Source organism: Ostrinia furnacalis, unplaced genomic scaffold (genome assembly GCF_004193835.3).
Source record: "Ostrinia furnacalis isolate ACB-3 unplaced genomic scaffold, ASM419383v2 OfSCF4915, whole genome shotgun sequence".
Classification (NCBI taxonomy): Eukaryota; Metazoa; Arthropoda; class Insecta; order Lepidoptera; family Crambidae; genus Ostrinia; species Ostrinia furnacalis.
Genome location: NW_021135154.1, coordinates 2,792,618 through 2,808,626, shown reverse-complemented (window position 1 = coordinate 2,808,626; position 16,009 = coordinate 2,792,618). Strand labels below are relative to the sequence as shown.

The 16,009-nt window shown below is 34.4% G+C and overlaps 1 protein-coding gene across 10 annotated transcripts in view; it reads left to right on the top strand.

The window, feature by feature from the left end:
* Positions 1-15,503, top strand: part of how (protein held out wings) — a 73,179-nt gene extending 57,676 nt beyond the window's left edge. The window contains exons 3-8 of one of the 10 annotated variants that reach the window (XM_028314895.1): positions 807-923; positions 1,502-1,642; positions 5,656-5,761; positions 6,949-7,275; positions 9,917-10,034; positions 12,620-15,503. In XM_028314895.1, coding sequence (XP_028170696.1) covers positions 807-923; positions 1,502-1,642; positions 5,656-5,761; positions 6,949-7,275; positions 9,917-9,993 — 768 coding nt within the window. In that variant the 3' untranslated portion in view covers positions 9,994-10,034; positions 12,620-15,503. Of the gene's footprint in view, positions 1-806; positions 924-1,501; positions 1,643-5,649; positions 5,777-6,915; positions 7,276-7,909; positions 11,366-12,619 lie in introns of those variants that run through there. The other 9 variants (XM_028314890.1, XM_028314892.1, XM_028314888.1 and 6 more) reach the window with 9 other exon arrangements.
* The last annotated feature ends 506 nt before the right edge of the window (positions 15,504-16,009 follow it).

Here is a 16,009-nt window from a genome sequence, read left to right as displayed (position 1 = left end):
TGCTGTCCCAGACTTGTTAGGGCCGGCCATTTCCGCATCTCATATTTCTCATTAGACCACATTGACACAGTTCACTTAGTGAATCCATCGCCGTATCACCTAGAAACTTACTTACACAGGTTTACGACCTTCGAGCAATATCCAATTTGCCATTGATGTCACATTCTACTCGCTCGAGTGTACCTTTTAGTCGCAAGTAATAACATCGTCAAACAATTTTCACGCTGTCACGCAGAACAATTTGGCATGACATGTGACGAATTAGTAGCCCACATTTCAGCTATTTATTTATCAGTGTGCATATTTTAACGAACGTTTCGGCTCCTCTGGAAAATCCCTTTGGTAAAAGAATGAGTGAAACTGTCGGTTGGCTTTATGCCAACTGGTCCATTTCTTGGTCGGTGGATGGCGGAATGATATTAGTTCACAGTTCATGTGCGTTCATCTGACCGGAGCTGTGAGGCTTAGATATTGAGGTTAACTTTATGTACATGCATGTACACAGGAAACGTGGTTTATGTGAAGCGATGCGAGAAATTAATCTCGCGGCTAATGGCGTTACGTATTGCCTGGCTTAATTTAGAGAGAGACATTTGCGTGTTGATATTTCATTTCTTCAAGACGTAGCCAAAGAATTTTAAACTGCCATTTAAAAATCGGCATGCATTTCTGGAAATACATTTGGCACAGTCAGTACTTATCTACCTACCCTGTGATGATGATGGTATGCTGTAAATAGCAGTTTTGTAACAATAATAATGACTTTGTATAACTGTGTTCTAATGAAATGTTTTTATTGCTTACAGTTCAACTTCGTGGGAAGGATTTTAGGGCCCAGAGGCATGACAGCAAAACAGTTAGAACAAGAAACAGGATGCAAAATCATGGTTAGAGGCAAAGGATCCATGAGAGACAAGAAAAAGGTATAATCACAGCTTCACTTTAAACAACTTGTTCTAATAATTTATCATGTGCATTAATTTTATATTTAATGTGATTTTCTTTAACATCTCTATTGTTTTCACGCAGCCTCAAAATGGATTTAAACCAGGTTTAATGTTTATTGGTCTTGAATGCTCATCAATTTATTTTTGTGTTCTGATGTATGTAGGGTTTCATCATTACCTACTTTTTGTAGGTAAATGATGTAATAAGTTTTCTTTATCATGATGATCAACCTTGATCATTCTAAGGACGTTAGATCACTTTTATCTGCTTATAGATCTCACTATACAATGGTTATATTTAGCCATGAATTAGTAAATTAGAGGCGGCACGTAACAAAAACTTGCGATAAAATCTGATTCTCCAAATATGTATCTTTCCATTTCTCCTATTAACATTTTTATTAGTATTTAAACTAAAGTGGCTATTTTATTTTTCAATTAATTGTTCGGAATACCATCAAACCAAGAGCTTTTCTAGACATATTGGTACAAAATTGATGTTCCTGGTATTACTGAATGATGTACTCATGAAGAAACTGTTTCGGGCATTCCAGGAGGACGCGAACAGAGGTAAACCCAACTGGGAGCACCTGGCTGACGATTTACACGTCCTTCTCACAGTTGAGGACACCGAGAACCGGGCTAAGATCAAGCTCGCCAGGGCTGTCGATGAAGTCAAACGTTTACTCGTACCTGTAAGTATTTTATTGATACGCTTGATGAATACTACCAAATACCGATAAAAAAGACCATCTTGAGCATTTGATCTAGATTGTCTAAATATTGAATAAAAAATTAGCAAAATATACAAAACGGCTACCAAGATAATCGAATGACGAATCAGAAACCAACCTAAGTTTTTCTTTCTCCCTAGTATACTCGTGAGTTACTAGGTAAAATCTACATTGACGATTTGAGTGAGTCGGTGATGAAGCAAAATACACTCAGCGGCACGGAATTTGGCCCAAGCCTAAACACCCAGATATGAGGCTGAATAGGTGTTGTATACCTAAGTTTCGTGTGACATGTTAACAGAAAATTTGTTTTTGTTAATTTAAGAGGCTAGATTAATAAAAAAAATTCGTCTGTGTAACTTTTTTGACTCTAGAAATGCATTTCGTTGTTGGAGCGTAAAGAGTACGGGTAAGTTTAAATTCGATATTAAATTTTGTAAAGGTTTGGCGTTTTGTTTTTGTGTTTAAATTAATCTTAGGGTTATTCTCGTTTCCATAATTTGAGATTAATGCCCATTACTCCAGCTCAAGTTGCTCAAATAGTGTAGCTTAGAATTCAAGGGCGTATGCAGCGGGAGATGGCTGAAACTTTCAATTTATGGCGTACAAATTTAAGATACACGTTAAAAAGGCATGACCAGACCGCCTTTTACACAAGAAGACCAAGAAGTGGGGAATTAAGGTGTATGTCAGCGCGCGATGACCCGATTATCGTGCTTGCAATATCAAGAAATCGGGTTCTCACTACGTTTGAGATACGCCAGCGTTTACAAACAGCAAGCCCAGTGAATGTCAGTGAGCACACAATAAGAAGAAGGATGGAGGATCATAACCTGCATACTCTAAGACCAGCTCGAGGACCAGAACTTCTCCGATACCTTCGCAAAGTGCGACTTACGTTTTCTAGAGAACATGCAAATTGGACGTTAGACTAATGAAGTAAACTCTTTATGAAAACTGTATGTTTGCTTAGTAACTCTTCTCCGCACCTTCTCTATACACTTCCACTGCCGTCTGGAGCTCTTAAGGTGACTCTGCAATCATCGATCAATAGAACTTTACTCCATTAGCCTTGCGTCCAATTTGCATGTTCTCTAGAAAACGTAAGTCGCACTTCGCGAAGGTATCGGAGAAGTTCTGGTTCTCGAGCTGGTCTTTGAGTATGCAGGTTATGATCCTCCATCCTTCTTCTTATTGTGTGCTCACTGACATTCACTGGGCATGTTGTTTGTAAACGCTGGCGTATCTCAAACGTATTGAGAACCCGATTTATTGATATTGCAAACACGATAATCGGGTCATCGCGCGCTGACATACACCTTAATTCCCCATTTCTTGGTCTTCTTGTGTAAAAGGCGTTCTGGTCATGGCTTTTTAAAGTGTATCTTAAGTTTGTACGCCATAAATTGAAAGTTTCAGCCATCTCCCGCTGCATACGCCCTTGAATTCTAAGCTACACTATTTGAGCAACTTGAGCTGGAGTAATGGGCATTAATCTCAAATTATGGAAACGAGAATAACCCTAAGATTAATTTAAAAACAAAAAACAAAACGCCAAACCCTTACAACATTTAATATCGAATTTAAACTTACCCGTACTCTTTACGCTCCAACAACGAAATGCGTTTTTAGAGTCAAAAAAGTTAAACAGACGCATTTTTTTATGAATCTAACCTCTTGAATTAACAAAAAGGAATGTTCTGTTAACATGTCACACGAAACTTAGGTATACAACACCTATTTGGCCTCATATCTGGGTGTTTAGGCTTGGGCCAAATTCCGTGCCGCTGAGTGTATTTGGGAAACTTACTTATTTAAAAAAATATACCCTCTTATTCATAAAACTCTTAAAACCAATAAAGTAAATTAGTTTTAGACAGTTATTGTTTAGACGTGTTTTGTCTATGTTCCTTTTGCTGCTAAATAAAAAGCAAGAACAAAACATTTAGGAATATTTTAAGTAATTTTGTAATAAGCTTGTTGTCTTTATAATCATAAATCATGATAAAAAAAACTAGCTACAAAGATATTGATCTCATTTTACATACAAGATTCTCATTATTTTATTGCTGCGCTATTATTCTTAAAGCCATGAAGCGTGAAATGTATGCATCGGCAGTACAGATTTCAGGTACACTGACATCTGACATCATCTGCCGAATTTTTATTGCACCGTTATTGAGTCCGAGCCGTTCCCATTAATCTACTTTAACTAATATTACCTTGGAATCTGCTCTACTGTAGTTTAAATTTCGCATTTGTTTGATGTTTTAAATCGCACCATAAAATTTCCATTGTTTACGACTAAAATGACGTCATAATAAGATAGGTAGCACAAGTTATAGTCCTTTAATACATAGTATAGGTACAATAAACAAAAAAGAAGCGTAATTTAGTAATATTGTTAGAGGTCGACGATCAAACAACGTCATCGATGTATTTTTTAGTAAATAATAAATACAAATGTCGGTTTGTTTGTTGCAACTATTGAAGCCGTTTTGATGAATTTGGCTATAATAAATACTAAAATAAAATACACAATTATCTGTAACTTATGTGTAATTGTTAAAGAATTATAAAGATTTTCTACTTATATCAGACCAATTCTACGCGTGCAAAGCCGCCAGCCGAAGCTAGCTAAAAATAATTTGTATTTAATACTAGCTTTCCGCCCGCGGCTTCGCCCGCGTGGAATTTTGTCTGTCACAGAAAAACTTTATCGCGCGCATCCCTGTTTCAAAAACCGGGATAAAAACTATCCTATGTTCTTTCCCGGAACTCAAACTATCTCTATGCCAAATTTCATCAAAATCGGTTGCGAGGTTTAAGCGGGAAAGCGTAACAGACAGACAGACAGACAGACAGACAGAGTTACTTTCGCATTTATAATATTAGTTGGGATTGTCTTGCAATACCTACATTTGTAATTTGCTAGTGTAGCAAATTACGAATAGTAAAAACGGATATTAGTAATCAACGAGTAACTTACCTTATGATGACAAATTCGTTGCGGTTCCGCTAAGCTGTGTTTAGACATTCATAAATATTGTAAGTAATAATTCATTATTTCTGTCCGTAGATTCATACTTGGGAGTGATTTATTAAATTTTTGTTTTTCTACTTTCAAAGCTGACCTTACATAAATGGGCAGGTCTAAAAATTTTCAGCCCACACATTTACCTTACGCGTATGATTTAAAGATATGATAAGTAATTTCTGTTATTTGACTATTAATTATTTTTGACGTCACGCAATATCTGTCCAATTTAATTTTGATTCGCTAATAAATATTGGGTGTACCGTAAATCGTTGAATTAAACTTCATGTTGAACTTAATTAATTTCTCAAGCAATGACGTAAACTTAAAGGTTGTAGGTACGATTGACCTCATACTAAAAGGTCGTGTTAACAAAATACTTGGTGACCACAGATAATCGTGTCATCTCGTTAAGGGCTAATTGAAAAGAAAACGTTTTAATGAGGGCATCTTATCTCATTATACTTTTTATTAAAATTAAGATAAAAGCGTGCCCTTTACAATCTTCAGTGTTTTAACTTAATAGTTATACAGAAAGCGAGATTCATTATCTAAACAATATTTTAACATGTAAACATTTTCGTATAATCTTCAGTGTGTATAATTTACTAATTTCTCGAATCAGAATTTTTATGCATTTACCACATAGCTTTGAGATATTTCGCCGGTTACAATATTTATTTACCACATAGCTTTTGAGATGTTAATCAGTATTAGGAATGTTTAAAATGTTGTTCTTTTCAAAGCAACTAAAAGTTTCCAACTTAATAAAAGAAACATTTTGATAAAGGTTGTAGGAAGCCGCTGGATGCATACCGCTGCCAATTAGCCAATGGTCAACAAACGTATGGTCAGCAATAAATGTCCTATAACTAAAATGATGATAAATAGTTATGTTATTTATTTAACTCACGATCCCTTCACCATATTGTTCCAGCAAGCCGACGGGGAAGACGAGCTGAAGAAACGCCAGTTGATGGAATTGGCCATCATAAACGGCACCTACCGCGATTCAAGCGCGAAAGCCGTCGTGCCCGTCAACGGTCAGTGCCTCATAAGTATGGTCGCATTCATGTTTTGTAACTAACATACTGTAAGTCGCTAATACAATTGGGTGTGGGTAACGGGCTCGTATCCGATTTTTAGAACAGACTGAGTATATTTTTGTTGCAAATTAGCATCTATGACAAGAGCAAAAATGTCACAGTTTTAAGCACATCAAGCTGACGTTCCTACATAATATGAATTTTTACTGTAATGAGATCAGAGATCCTGGACTAAAAGTCTTTAGGTTATACACAACCATGAATCTATGGTGAATTTTGATTAAAACACCATCTATGATGACTCAGTTGAATGGAATGATCTGGATTATGATTGAGAAACCATGCATAAATAAAAATTAAAAACTCTTAAATCCAAGTGTCCAAGAAACATAGTGTTGTTTCATTAACCTCAACAGCTTTCTATTTTGTAAAATAACACTGTATTTTAATTATATCGGATACGAGTCTGCTGTCAATGCCATATTTTTATTATAATTTATCAGTGAAATCTTGGGTGATAATACTGTGTTCTGGGTTGGAATGTGATCTCGAAACGCGTGATTTCAAGCCGTTTGTCCATCAAATACATGTACCATACACCATTGTTTGCTATGAGTCATCACGGCGACTTGAGATGACTAACTTAATTGATTTGCCGCATGTTACGGTTGTTAACTATTAACACGAGATGACTTCACATCACCCAGTTCCTTATCAGAGAGCTTGAGGGACCGTTTGGATTCAAAACGTTTTATTGGTGAATACACGCTGGTTTACTTGTGTTAAAATTATGTGATGCTAACACATTCATTTACAAAATGGGTTTCTTTATGCAAATTGCATATTTGGGTATTTTCAATTGAATGTTGCTGCTGATACTATAAATTACGATATTGTATATTTTTTACTTTATAGCATTTATTTCACCAGAATCAATTAAAAAGGTCATTCATAAGTATAAACATTGTAATATTTATAAATGTTAATATAGCGAGATAACGCGTATATGATACAGAATAAAGATAAACAAAAGTTTATGAATGGCCTTTAAAAAATCACCAATAGATGCGAACTCTGCCGCCGTAACCACGGCGCAGAACCCAGCGGTACCACTTCATTATGCGCTGCTACCCGGACCTGCTCTTTTCCAGTGGCATACAATGAAACAATGAGTGACTCCACAGCTGACGAGGAGTGGCGGAGGGTTGCGGCGGCGGCCGCCGAGACGCAACGCCTGCTCGCACCAGGGGGGGGCGTGGGGGGGGTGGCTTTGCGTACGCAGGCCCCCCTGGGGGCGCCGTTGATTCTCTCGCCGCGTATGTCGGCCGCGCCCGGCGCCCAAGCAGGGCTGCTCAATGGCACCGGCGGGGCCGCAGCTGGCCTCCTGTCGCCCGGCGAGCCGGCCCACCAGCTCATCTACGCGTCTCCCTACGCTGACTACGCCAACTACGCAGCGCTGACCGCCGGCAACCCTCTGCTGACCGCCGAGTACGCCGCGGCTGACCATACGGGTGGGTTGTTCGCCCGTTGATCTCACACGAAGTTTGATAACCCCTTTTTTATTTGCCGTACCGTTGTTTTGTTTCTTTTTTTTTTATTGTTGAAACTGCGTTTAGAAAGGCGTTATATTATTATGTTATGCAAATACGTATTATATTTAGGTGTTATCAAACGTCGCCGTTCAACATACGTACTAACTGATACGGTACCGGGTTTTAGTTTTACCTAAATTCGTCCATAGACTCGAATGTAATAATCAGTCATAATTATAAAGTAAGGTTGTAAGAAAGGAGTATTTAGCGAAAAATCTAAACAAATATTTTAATGATACGACTTTTACGGTAAAAGATAACCGCATGTTACGATCGAGTGTTAGTTTTTTTTTTCGTTATTCGTTGCATGCTTATTGTTTTCGATTGTCGTTCAAGCTTAACTAGTCTTGCCTTTTAACTTTGGCTTCAAAACTACCTTACAACGACGGTTAGCATAACAAAATAATTCACATATCAAATGTAGGCAGCGACGAGTTTTAACATTGTCACGACCGCGACCGTAGTACTAACCGACTAATTTAGCGTATCGTAACACATGGTGTCGTTGTATTTGTACTGTGTGTGAAATAAATTATTTTCATCGGGTTTGCAGCGTCGAGATATCTACTTGCCGGTTTTTGACAATGGCCGGAATCGAACCAGCCTACATTAAGATACGGCAGGCTGCAAGCGACATATCGCCCGACGCAACATTATTACCGTCTTTGACACTATGACACTATACGCTTCGTAACTCACAGGACGCCTCTATAAAGTCATAATAAAGCCATGATCAATCGTAGAATAAGGTTAATGATTAAGTACGTTTAGTCTAGTGACTCAACATTTTGTACCTACGATGTTATTGTCTTATTTCTTGTGTTTTTTTTTTCTTGCTGTTTTGTACAGTCTCACACAAATTATAATTTTGTTTTCGAACAATCAAAGATATATTGCTAATTTATTTATTATATTGCAGATTTTTTTATATTTATTAAATAATGAACAAAGTATTTATTGCAAATTTTATATTACCGTTGCCTCTTGTTAAGGTGATGGCAGTTATGTTGAAGTAGAGTGTTTAAGTTTTGTATCTGAAACTGCCAATTGTAGAACTCATAAGTTACCGATGTTTCGTATACAAAGACATAGAATTTATATGTTTATTTATTATTCTATCACGTTACAGATGTCTATGGTTATAGTAGAGTCCAACATTTTATAGTTCTTGTGATAACCCTTGCTTGTAACATAACTAATCAATTAACAACATTGTTGTAGATCCAATTATCATTAAAAAAACGAATCGGTTTTTGTACGCGAATAAATTTTACATTAATATTTTTAATACGTTATTACATATATAAACTTAACATTTATTTACAAGACAATAGAGTCCATAATGAACGAATATAAAATATTCAGTAAAGTGAAATATAAAGTACAAAATTTTGCTATGAAAAATAATTATGAATTAGCTGAAGACATAAAGATAATTGGAAAAAAGTTCACCGAATATGTAAAATCAGAAATTAATGCCGTTGATTAAAACATAGTTTTTTACGCGTTAATTTATAATGTAAAACTCATACGTGTACGTTAAACAAAAATACGATTCGATGTAGCGTTCTCGTAAATTGAAAAAATCTACCATTTGCATGTTGTTTTCTTACATTTTCAAGATTTCCTGTGAATCTCGTGTCTTTTATTTGTAAATAACAGAAACTTATTAACCGTAAAATCTCTGAATGACGAAATGAACTGCATTAAAATTCAGCGATTACAAGCAAAAGGGACCAAATACGATTTGAATTTACACGATACAGCACTTATTTCTTTTTTTAACTTTTAACAACACTGACAAGATTAATAAACAAATTTATACACACATAGCGAACAAAACTATAAAACATTCTAGGCGGTTATAAAATGCTTATGAATTGTAACAATAATAACGAAGCGATATCGAACATATGTTATTGTTACAATCACAACGTAATTTATTAATTTATTAGCCATACTATATTTATAAACATACCATAGGTTAAGTATTATTTTTATCTTAAAAAGATTTAGATAGGTTAGAAAAGAGTGAGCTTTATGAAAATATTATACATCCGTATATTATTGTGTAGGTTTACTAAACCGCAGTATACACTGTAGTCAATTTATTTAAAATGAAATTAAAGCCAGCCATTTTTACCTGTACCTTGACCGGGCTTTCAGACCCGCGATATATAAATGTTTTATTTTGTTATATTTCCAAAGCAATAAAATAGTTAATCTTTAGGCATTAGCATAATAATAGTGGTTAGTGTTACTGCCAAAATAAGATTCTTTAAAAATTTTAGTATTATCGCGACATTGAAGAGTATTTGGCAGTGATAGTTAACTAGATATTGCGATTTGTTAAGTCTAGAAAACTAAGAGCTTCTTCTTTATTTATGGCAATTTCATTTCTTTTCAGCATTTAAAACTTTTTAGTCACCCAGATCTATGTTGTAAAAACTGATTAAAAATTGTATTATTGAAATGTTTCTTCAGCAGCCGTGTTGGTTGGAGTTTTCAAATGTTTTAATGGTTGTTACGACACAGGTTTTTAATATGTATATGCCGCTAGGTGTCGTGCGGAGGGCGGGTCGGCTAGCGCAAGTGAGGGAGCACCCTTATCAGCGCACCGCCTTACCGGCGCCTTAATTCCCGCCAAAACGCTCTCACGCCGCCATTTTGTTTACAAGGTGAGAAGCGCGCGCGCGCATACGCCATGATGAATACGTTTGCTTGCACTGTAGATTGTTGTCCACGAAGCATTGAACTCTGGTAATTATTATTTATACTTGGATTTTAGACAATTTTGGTGAAAATCGACCGAAAATTTTTGAGTTTGAGTTGTTTGAGTAGGACAAACACAGTCATTATGACGGTTTCTGTCTTTCATTGATATTAGTTCCTCAGCTTTATAATCTCGGTCAGTATTGTGCCATGTGGTATTTTGTATGTACAGCGCCCCTAGCGGTCGCTCGAGGAACTTCACTTGGCAAGCTACTATGCATAAACAATCCGCAGTAAAATATTAACTATCACATTCGCGATGGAAAATAAATGAGTTCAGTGTTTCTCTGGATTTATTTGGTCACGCAGTTTTAATGTTTTCCAGCAACCATATTCGTCAGCGAGAATGCGTGGGTGTCTCTGCTTTACTGTCTCTCTGTGTCCTTATTATTTTATTTATTTTATTGTGTACTTATTAGTTACGTTAGTATGATGATAGGATGTATTATGTCCATCGCTACTTCATACCGCATCTGAAGTGACACTGCATAATTTGAAAACTGTGATTTTTATATATCTTTTTTTTATAGATTTTTAGATCTGTTACATGTTGTGATGCGATGCGATTATAAAGAGTATTTCTATTTGAATGTAAACGTTATCGATATTGTGTCATTGCGATTTGGAATCACAACATGTGCCTTGAACAGTCACTGTTCTTCGGGTAACATATTAATGGGAGGAAGGATTGACGAACTATGTTTTAGAATGTTCGAGATAGTTTGTAGAGCTTACTTATGTTGAGTCCAGCCAAATGAATCCATGGCGGTGCTATAATAGGGTTGTGAAATCCTTCTCCCATCTCTCGCCCAGTATTAGTCAAGGGATAGCATTTTCAGAATTCGTGCCATCAATCCAGTATTAAACAAAATGTCCCTCCTTTGACTTCACACTTTCGTAATCATCACAACTTTTCTTAGTCAATATAAGATTTTTTATATGAAATTTTTAAACTAGTTGTTTCTATTTTGCCTTAGGTATTATTAAACTTTCGTATTTGAAAGTGTTATTTTAAGATTGCACTTGTGTCCTTGTGGATTTAAGACGGCCTGTGCCGCAACACGTAATCTCACGCTTCTTATATTGAAATGATTATTAGATAAAAATGCTATTCGTAATTTTATGAAATGAGTTTATTTGAGCGATGATGTTTTTGTAAAGATATTGTTTCAATTGTTGATTGTAAATAAATGCATTTTCAGAAGATATACATGCAATAAATTTGTCTGAAATTTTACTAAGCGTTTTCTTTATTAGCTCGCGGTTAATGTTAATTAATTATGTAAAATTGATTTTTTGTTATAAAGTCGATAAAGTTGATGACGTGCAGTCATTGGTCAATAAAATTGTAGCCTCACACGACTAACACGCAACTCCACAAGGCCAAGTCCCCCGTTTGTTGACATAATAATAATTATTAAGTGCACTATCATAACTGCTATTGTCACATTACAACTTGCAGATTATCTGTAACTATGTATTTATATTATATGAGTCACTAACATGCAAATATGTAATGACATTGAATTATGTTATCACAGTCTTATTAACAAAATTAAGAGAATGCTATTATATTGCAATTATTGAAATTTCGCAGCAAATGTGTTGAATAACTTACATACTTGCATCTGGGTGCTATGGTTATACATAAGTGATAAAATTTATTATGCTTGTTTGTTGAGCAATGCTCGAAGCATGGACATCGATAAAATGTTTCGAGCATTGTTCGTTTGGGAACTATTGGGCATTTAATCCTATATTGTAGATTATCATTATCATACTAAATTATTTTAACATTTTTCAACCATTAACTGCGTAAACTAATGAGTAAGTATCCGTTATAATAATAAATTAACCGGGCCCCGTGAGTCGATGCCGCGGCGCGAATGCCTGATAGCCTCCCCTTAATACTTGTTTTATCAGAATCTCTGTTATTATGACAATATCCGAACACCAGTCACATCAATCCGAGTTCACGGTTTATAGCTTTTGTTGAATAGCTGCATGCCGGTCCCACATTAAACGACTATTCACGATTTATCGAACGCCATTTTAATAAAGCCGAAAGCAGACCTTTTAGAATTTGTCTAACCAACCGTTCCAAGTTCCATAATGCATTTTGATATTCATAAAACTGCTATGATATTGTAAATCTACTTTTATGTAATTAAAAGTTCCACAACTGACATCTTTTTAAGCATAGAATACCTAGGCGCACAGTAGCGCACCACGCCAAGTTGTCATATAAATAAATTATCAGGCATTTATTTTTCAATATCGTCTTGTTTTGTCCTTTTTATCCATGACGTGTGCTACTTTTGAATCGGTCCCCAATCAATTTACAACGCCGTTTATGAATATCAAAACCCGAGACCGCCGGCAGCTCAACAACAGCGTTAAAGCGTAGCCCGATTGTGCTCGTGTAGTCGGACCATGACATTTTGATCGATACTAACATTCTGTTTTTCTCTCTTCTCGTTAACCCGGCTAGGTGAGTGCTAACGGCGCTGAGGAATTAACAGGAGACGCGGCCGCCCGCCCCGCCCGGCCCACGTCGCCGCGTAACATTCTCATCGGAACATCGACCACCATGTAGCTATAGCTGTTGGGCCTTTCACGTTAACACATACTATGTATTATAATAGTCTAACTATTAACATTTATATGCCTGTTATGTTTATAACATGATGAACTTTATTAACAATTATATATTTACTTTTTTGATATGGCACACGCCATCGACTATATTTACTATATTGTAACTTATTGTATTTCTGTTGTCGCTTGATCGTGTTGTTGTTAGCACGAGTGTTGTTAGGATATCCCAGACCTTTCGCGGTGTTAAATGTGGCATACTCATCTTCATAGTGTAAACTCTTTAGTATTTTAAATTTATTATGTTAGCCTTTGAATGTTTATGGAAAACACATTTAACGCCGCCTTTTTTATTTTTTGCACTATTTTATTTACTAGGAGCAAAATCAAATTTATTTGATATATTTTACAAATCTCAGAAAGGAGACAATATAATCTCAAGATTATTGAGGAAAGTTTTAAGGCATCTCAGCTAAATCGCAAGATTTACATTTATGATGTAATTTTGTTTATCTACTTACATTGTCCATTGTGATGCCAATAACGCTGAATTGAGAAGAAAGCATCACACCAAACATCTTGATCTAGACAAGGAACCGAAAACAAGAACGCGACCTTTGCATGGTAGCCAAAGTAAGTAAGTACCTATGTATCTTGATGTTTTTAATTGATTGCTCCAAGATCTTCTTACATTGGACTGATATGAAATTTCCCACGCACCCACTAGCCCATCATATATTTTGGCAATAAATTATTTTATCTTTTAAACCAAAGACTAATGTAATGTATTTTTGAGAGCTATATTTCAAAACAAAATTTATGTCTTCCTTGCAAAATTCACTTTAAATCGGCCAACGAGTGCGTGGAAAATTTATGAGGAATATAACATTTTAGAGATATTATGTTTAAAAATATTGTATTTTATATTATTTAAGTGCTTAATATTTATAGGAAAAATAATAGATCTATGTGCATCTAAGTGCCTTAATAATGTACAATCGCACCGTCTTGGTTCTTCTATATAAATTGTTAAATGCTTATTATTGATAGTTAAGATTTAGGAGATATTAAATTATTGTTAACATTGCTAAATGATAATTTTAGACATTTGTTTCGGAAATTGAAAGTTAGTTAACGAAAAATGTCCAAATATATTCATTAGAGTAGTTTTGGAAGCATATTATTAATATATTAAGTGCCTTTGTTACAATCTCCATGTGAATCTCTAGTTCTTTAAATCTCATAGTACTTTCAAACTATTTTTGTCTAATGTTTCTCACAGCCAGTACATAAAACCAAATTATTTTCTCTTCATAAAATCTGCTCCGATGATCAAAAAAGTAACTAGGGCAATCGAATAATTTATGTAAGTGTTATGTATATAGCTTACATATTATATTATGTAATTAGAAGCAATATTCAATAACTATAGTAAGTTAAGTGCAATAGAGATGTTATAACTCAATGAAAATATATTAATGATAAATCTCAGTGTAAAGTTTGATGTTATACAAGATTTAATAGAGATCTGAAATGTTGAGATTAATACATTTAATAAAATATTATCACAGATGTTGAAATTCTTGAGTGAAATATATTATTAACGTGTTCTTTAAATGTGAACATATTTTAAGGTTTAGTGTTTAAATTTTTATAATAATACACTCGGGCTATGCATTTAGGTGCTTCCTTAGATCATTTAATAACGTTGCTGAATTCACTTATAATATTTAGGTTTAAATATTTTATAAAGAATTATATTATCAGTTATCCCATTTGTTTAAAATCCTACATAATATCACAATATACATACATAAATGAAGTATGTTTAACTTCCCTGTCATTATTCATATTCTATTGTCGCAGTTGTTAACACTCCGTCCATGATATTGTCGTTATAAGTACTTAAATTTTGGTCTCTTACTGATCATGCTTAAATGCAAGCGTATTTAAAACCCATAACAGCGTGTTAACAAAAAAAATACTTTTCTCACCAGTTTCTTCATTTCAATGAACTCAAATATTTATTTATAAATATTCCAAATCGTCTTGGCGATGCGCACTACTGTGCTCCCCGCTATGTTTTGGTATGGCCAGGTGCACATACATGAATTTTTAAATCAAGATAGGTAATTCTCTTTTAAAATAATAGATAACTTGACAATATTATTATTTAACTACCGCTGACTTATCGTCACTTTAATGTGTTCATAATAATATTAGGTACAAGGAGTTTATGATTTGTACAAATAATAACTAATAAACACATTTAATACAAAATCCAGCATTTAAAGATGAAATCATAAAATGCATATGCCATAAGAAAAATAATTCTGTGTAAAAAATGTGAGAAAAATCTTTATCCGCATTGTGATGGAAGAAATAATGTACAAACTAAATGTAATGTCTGCTTATATCTAGTTATATTATATTGTGTTTCATAGATTTAATAATGTATTTCTTGAAACATGGTTAGTGCCATCCGCAGACAAGCTTATTCATGTCATTGTTTTTTATTAATTTGTACTTATTATTCTTACATTACGGCAATTCACTAAACAAGTGCCTTAAATGAACTATGTACATACTTATATTATATTATTTTTCAATTAAAGTATTATTATAGTGAAAAATAACAGATTCTTACAAAATTGTTTTCGAAAAACAAAAAAAAAAGAGAATACTTCTAGTTAAAAGTGAGATTGTGCATATTATGTCTGTTTTGATGTGTGTTTAAGATTGATTTTGGCATTAAGTAGTAAATATTTGGAAAACGTAAATGTTGTTTTTTTTATTAATTTACCTACTACCTATCTTCTCAAAACCTCAACAATGAATGGATGTAAAATATTGTATGAAATGAAAATCTACATAGGTATGTAGGTAAATACAAACTTTAAAGAAAAGGTTACAAAAAGGTTTAAAAAATTAATCAAAGAAGTTATTATTTTTCCTAGAAACTTAATGACGAAAATAATAATTAAGTAGGCTTTTTAACTAAGAATTTATTTTAAAAGTTTATGTCCTATTAAATATAAATCTTGCTTGTGACGAAATAACTTTTGGTTCAAGTTCACTAATCACAATTTCTTATTAACGTGCCTATACCTACTTTGGGTGGATATCAAAATGTAATAAATATTACTTATATTCCACGAAAACTCCATTTGATGTAACTTTTCCATTAAAAAGCGCCATGTTTTGTTGCTTACTGGTACTTGGTGATAGTCTACGAAGAGCTACGCCGTATTTTCCGCGTGTAGCGTAGAGTTTTCATAGAGACATT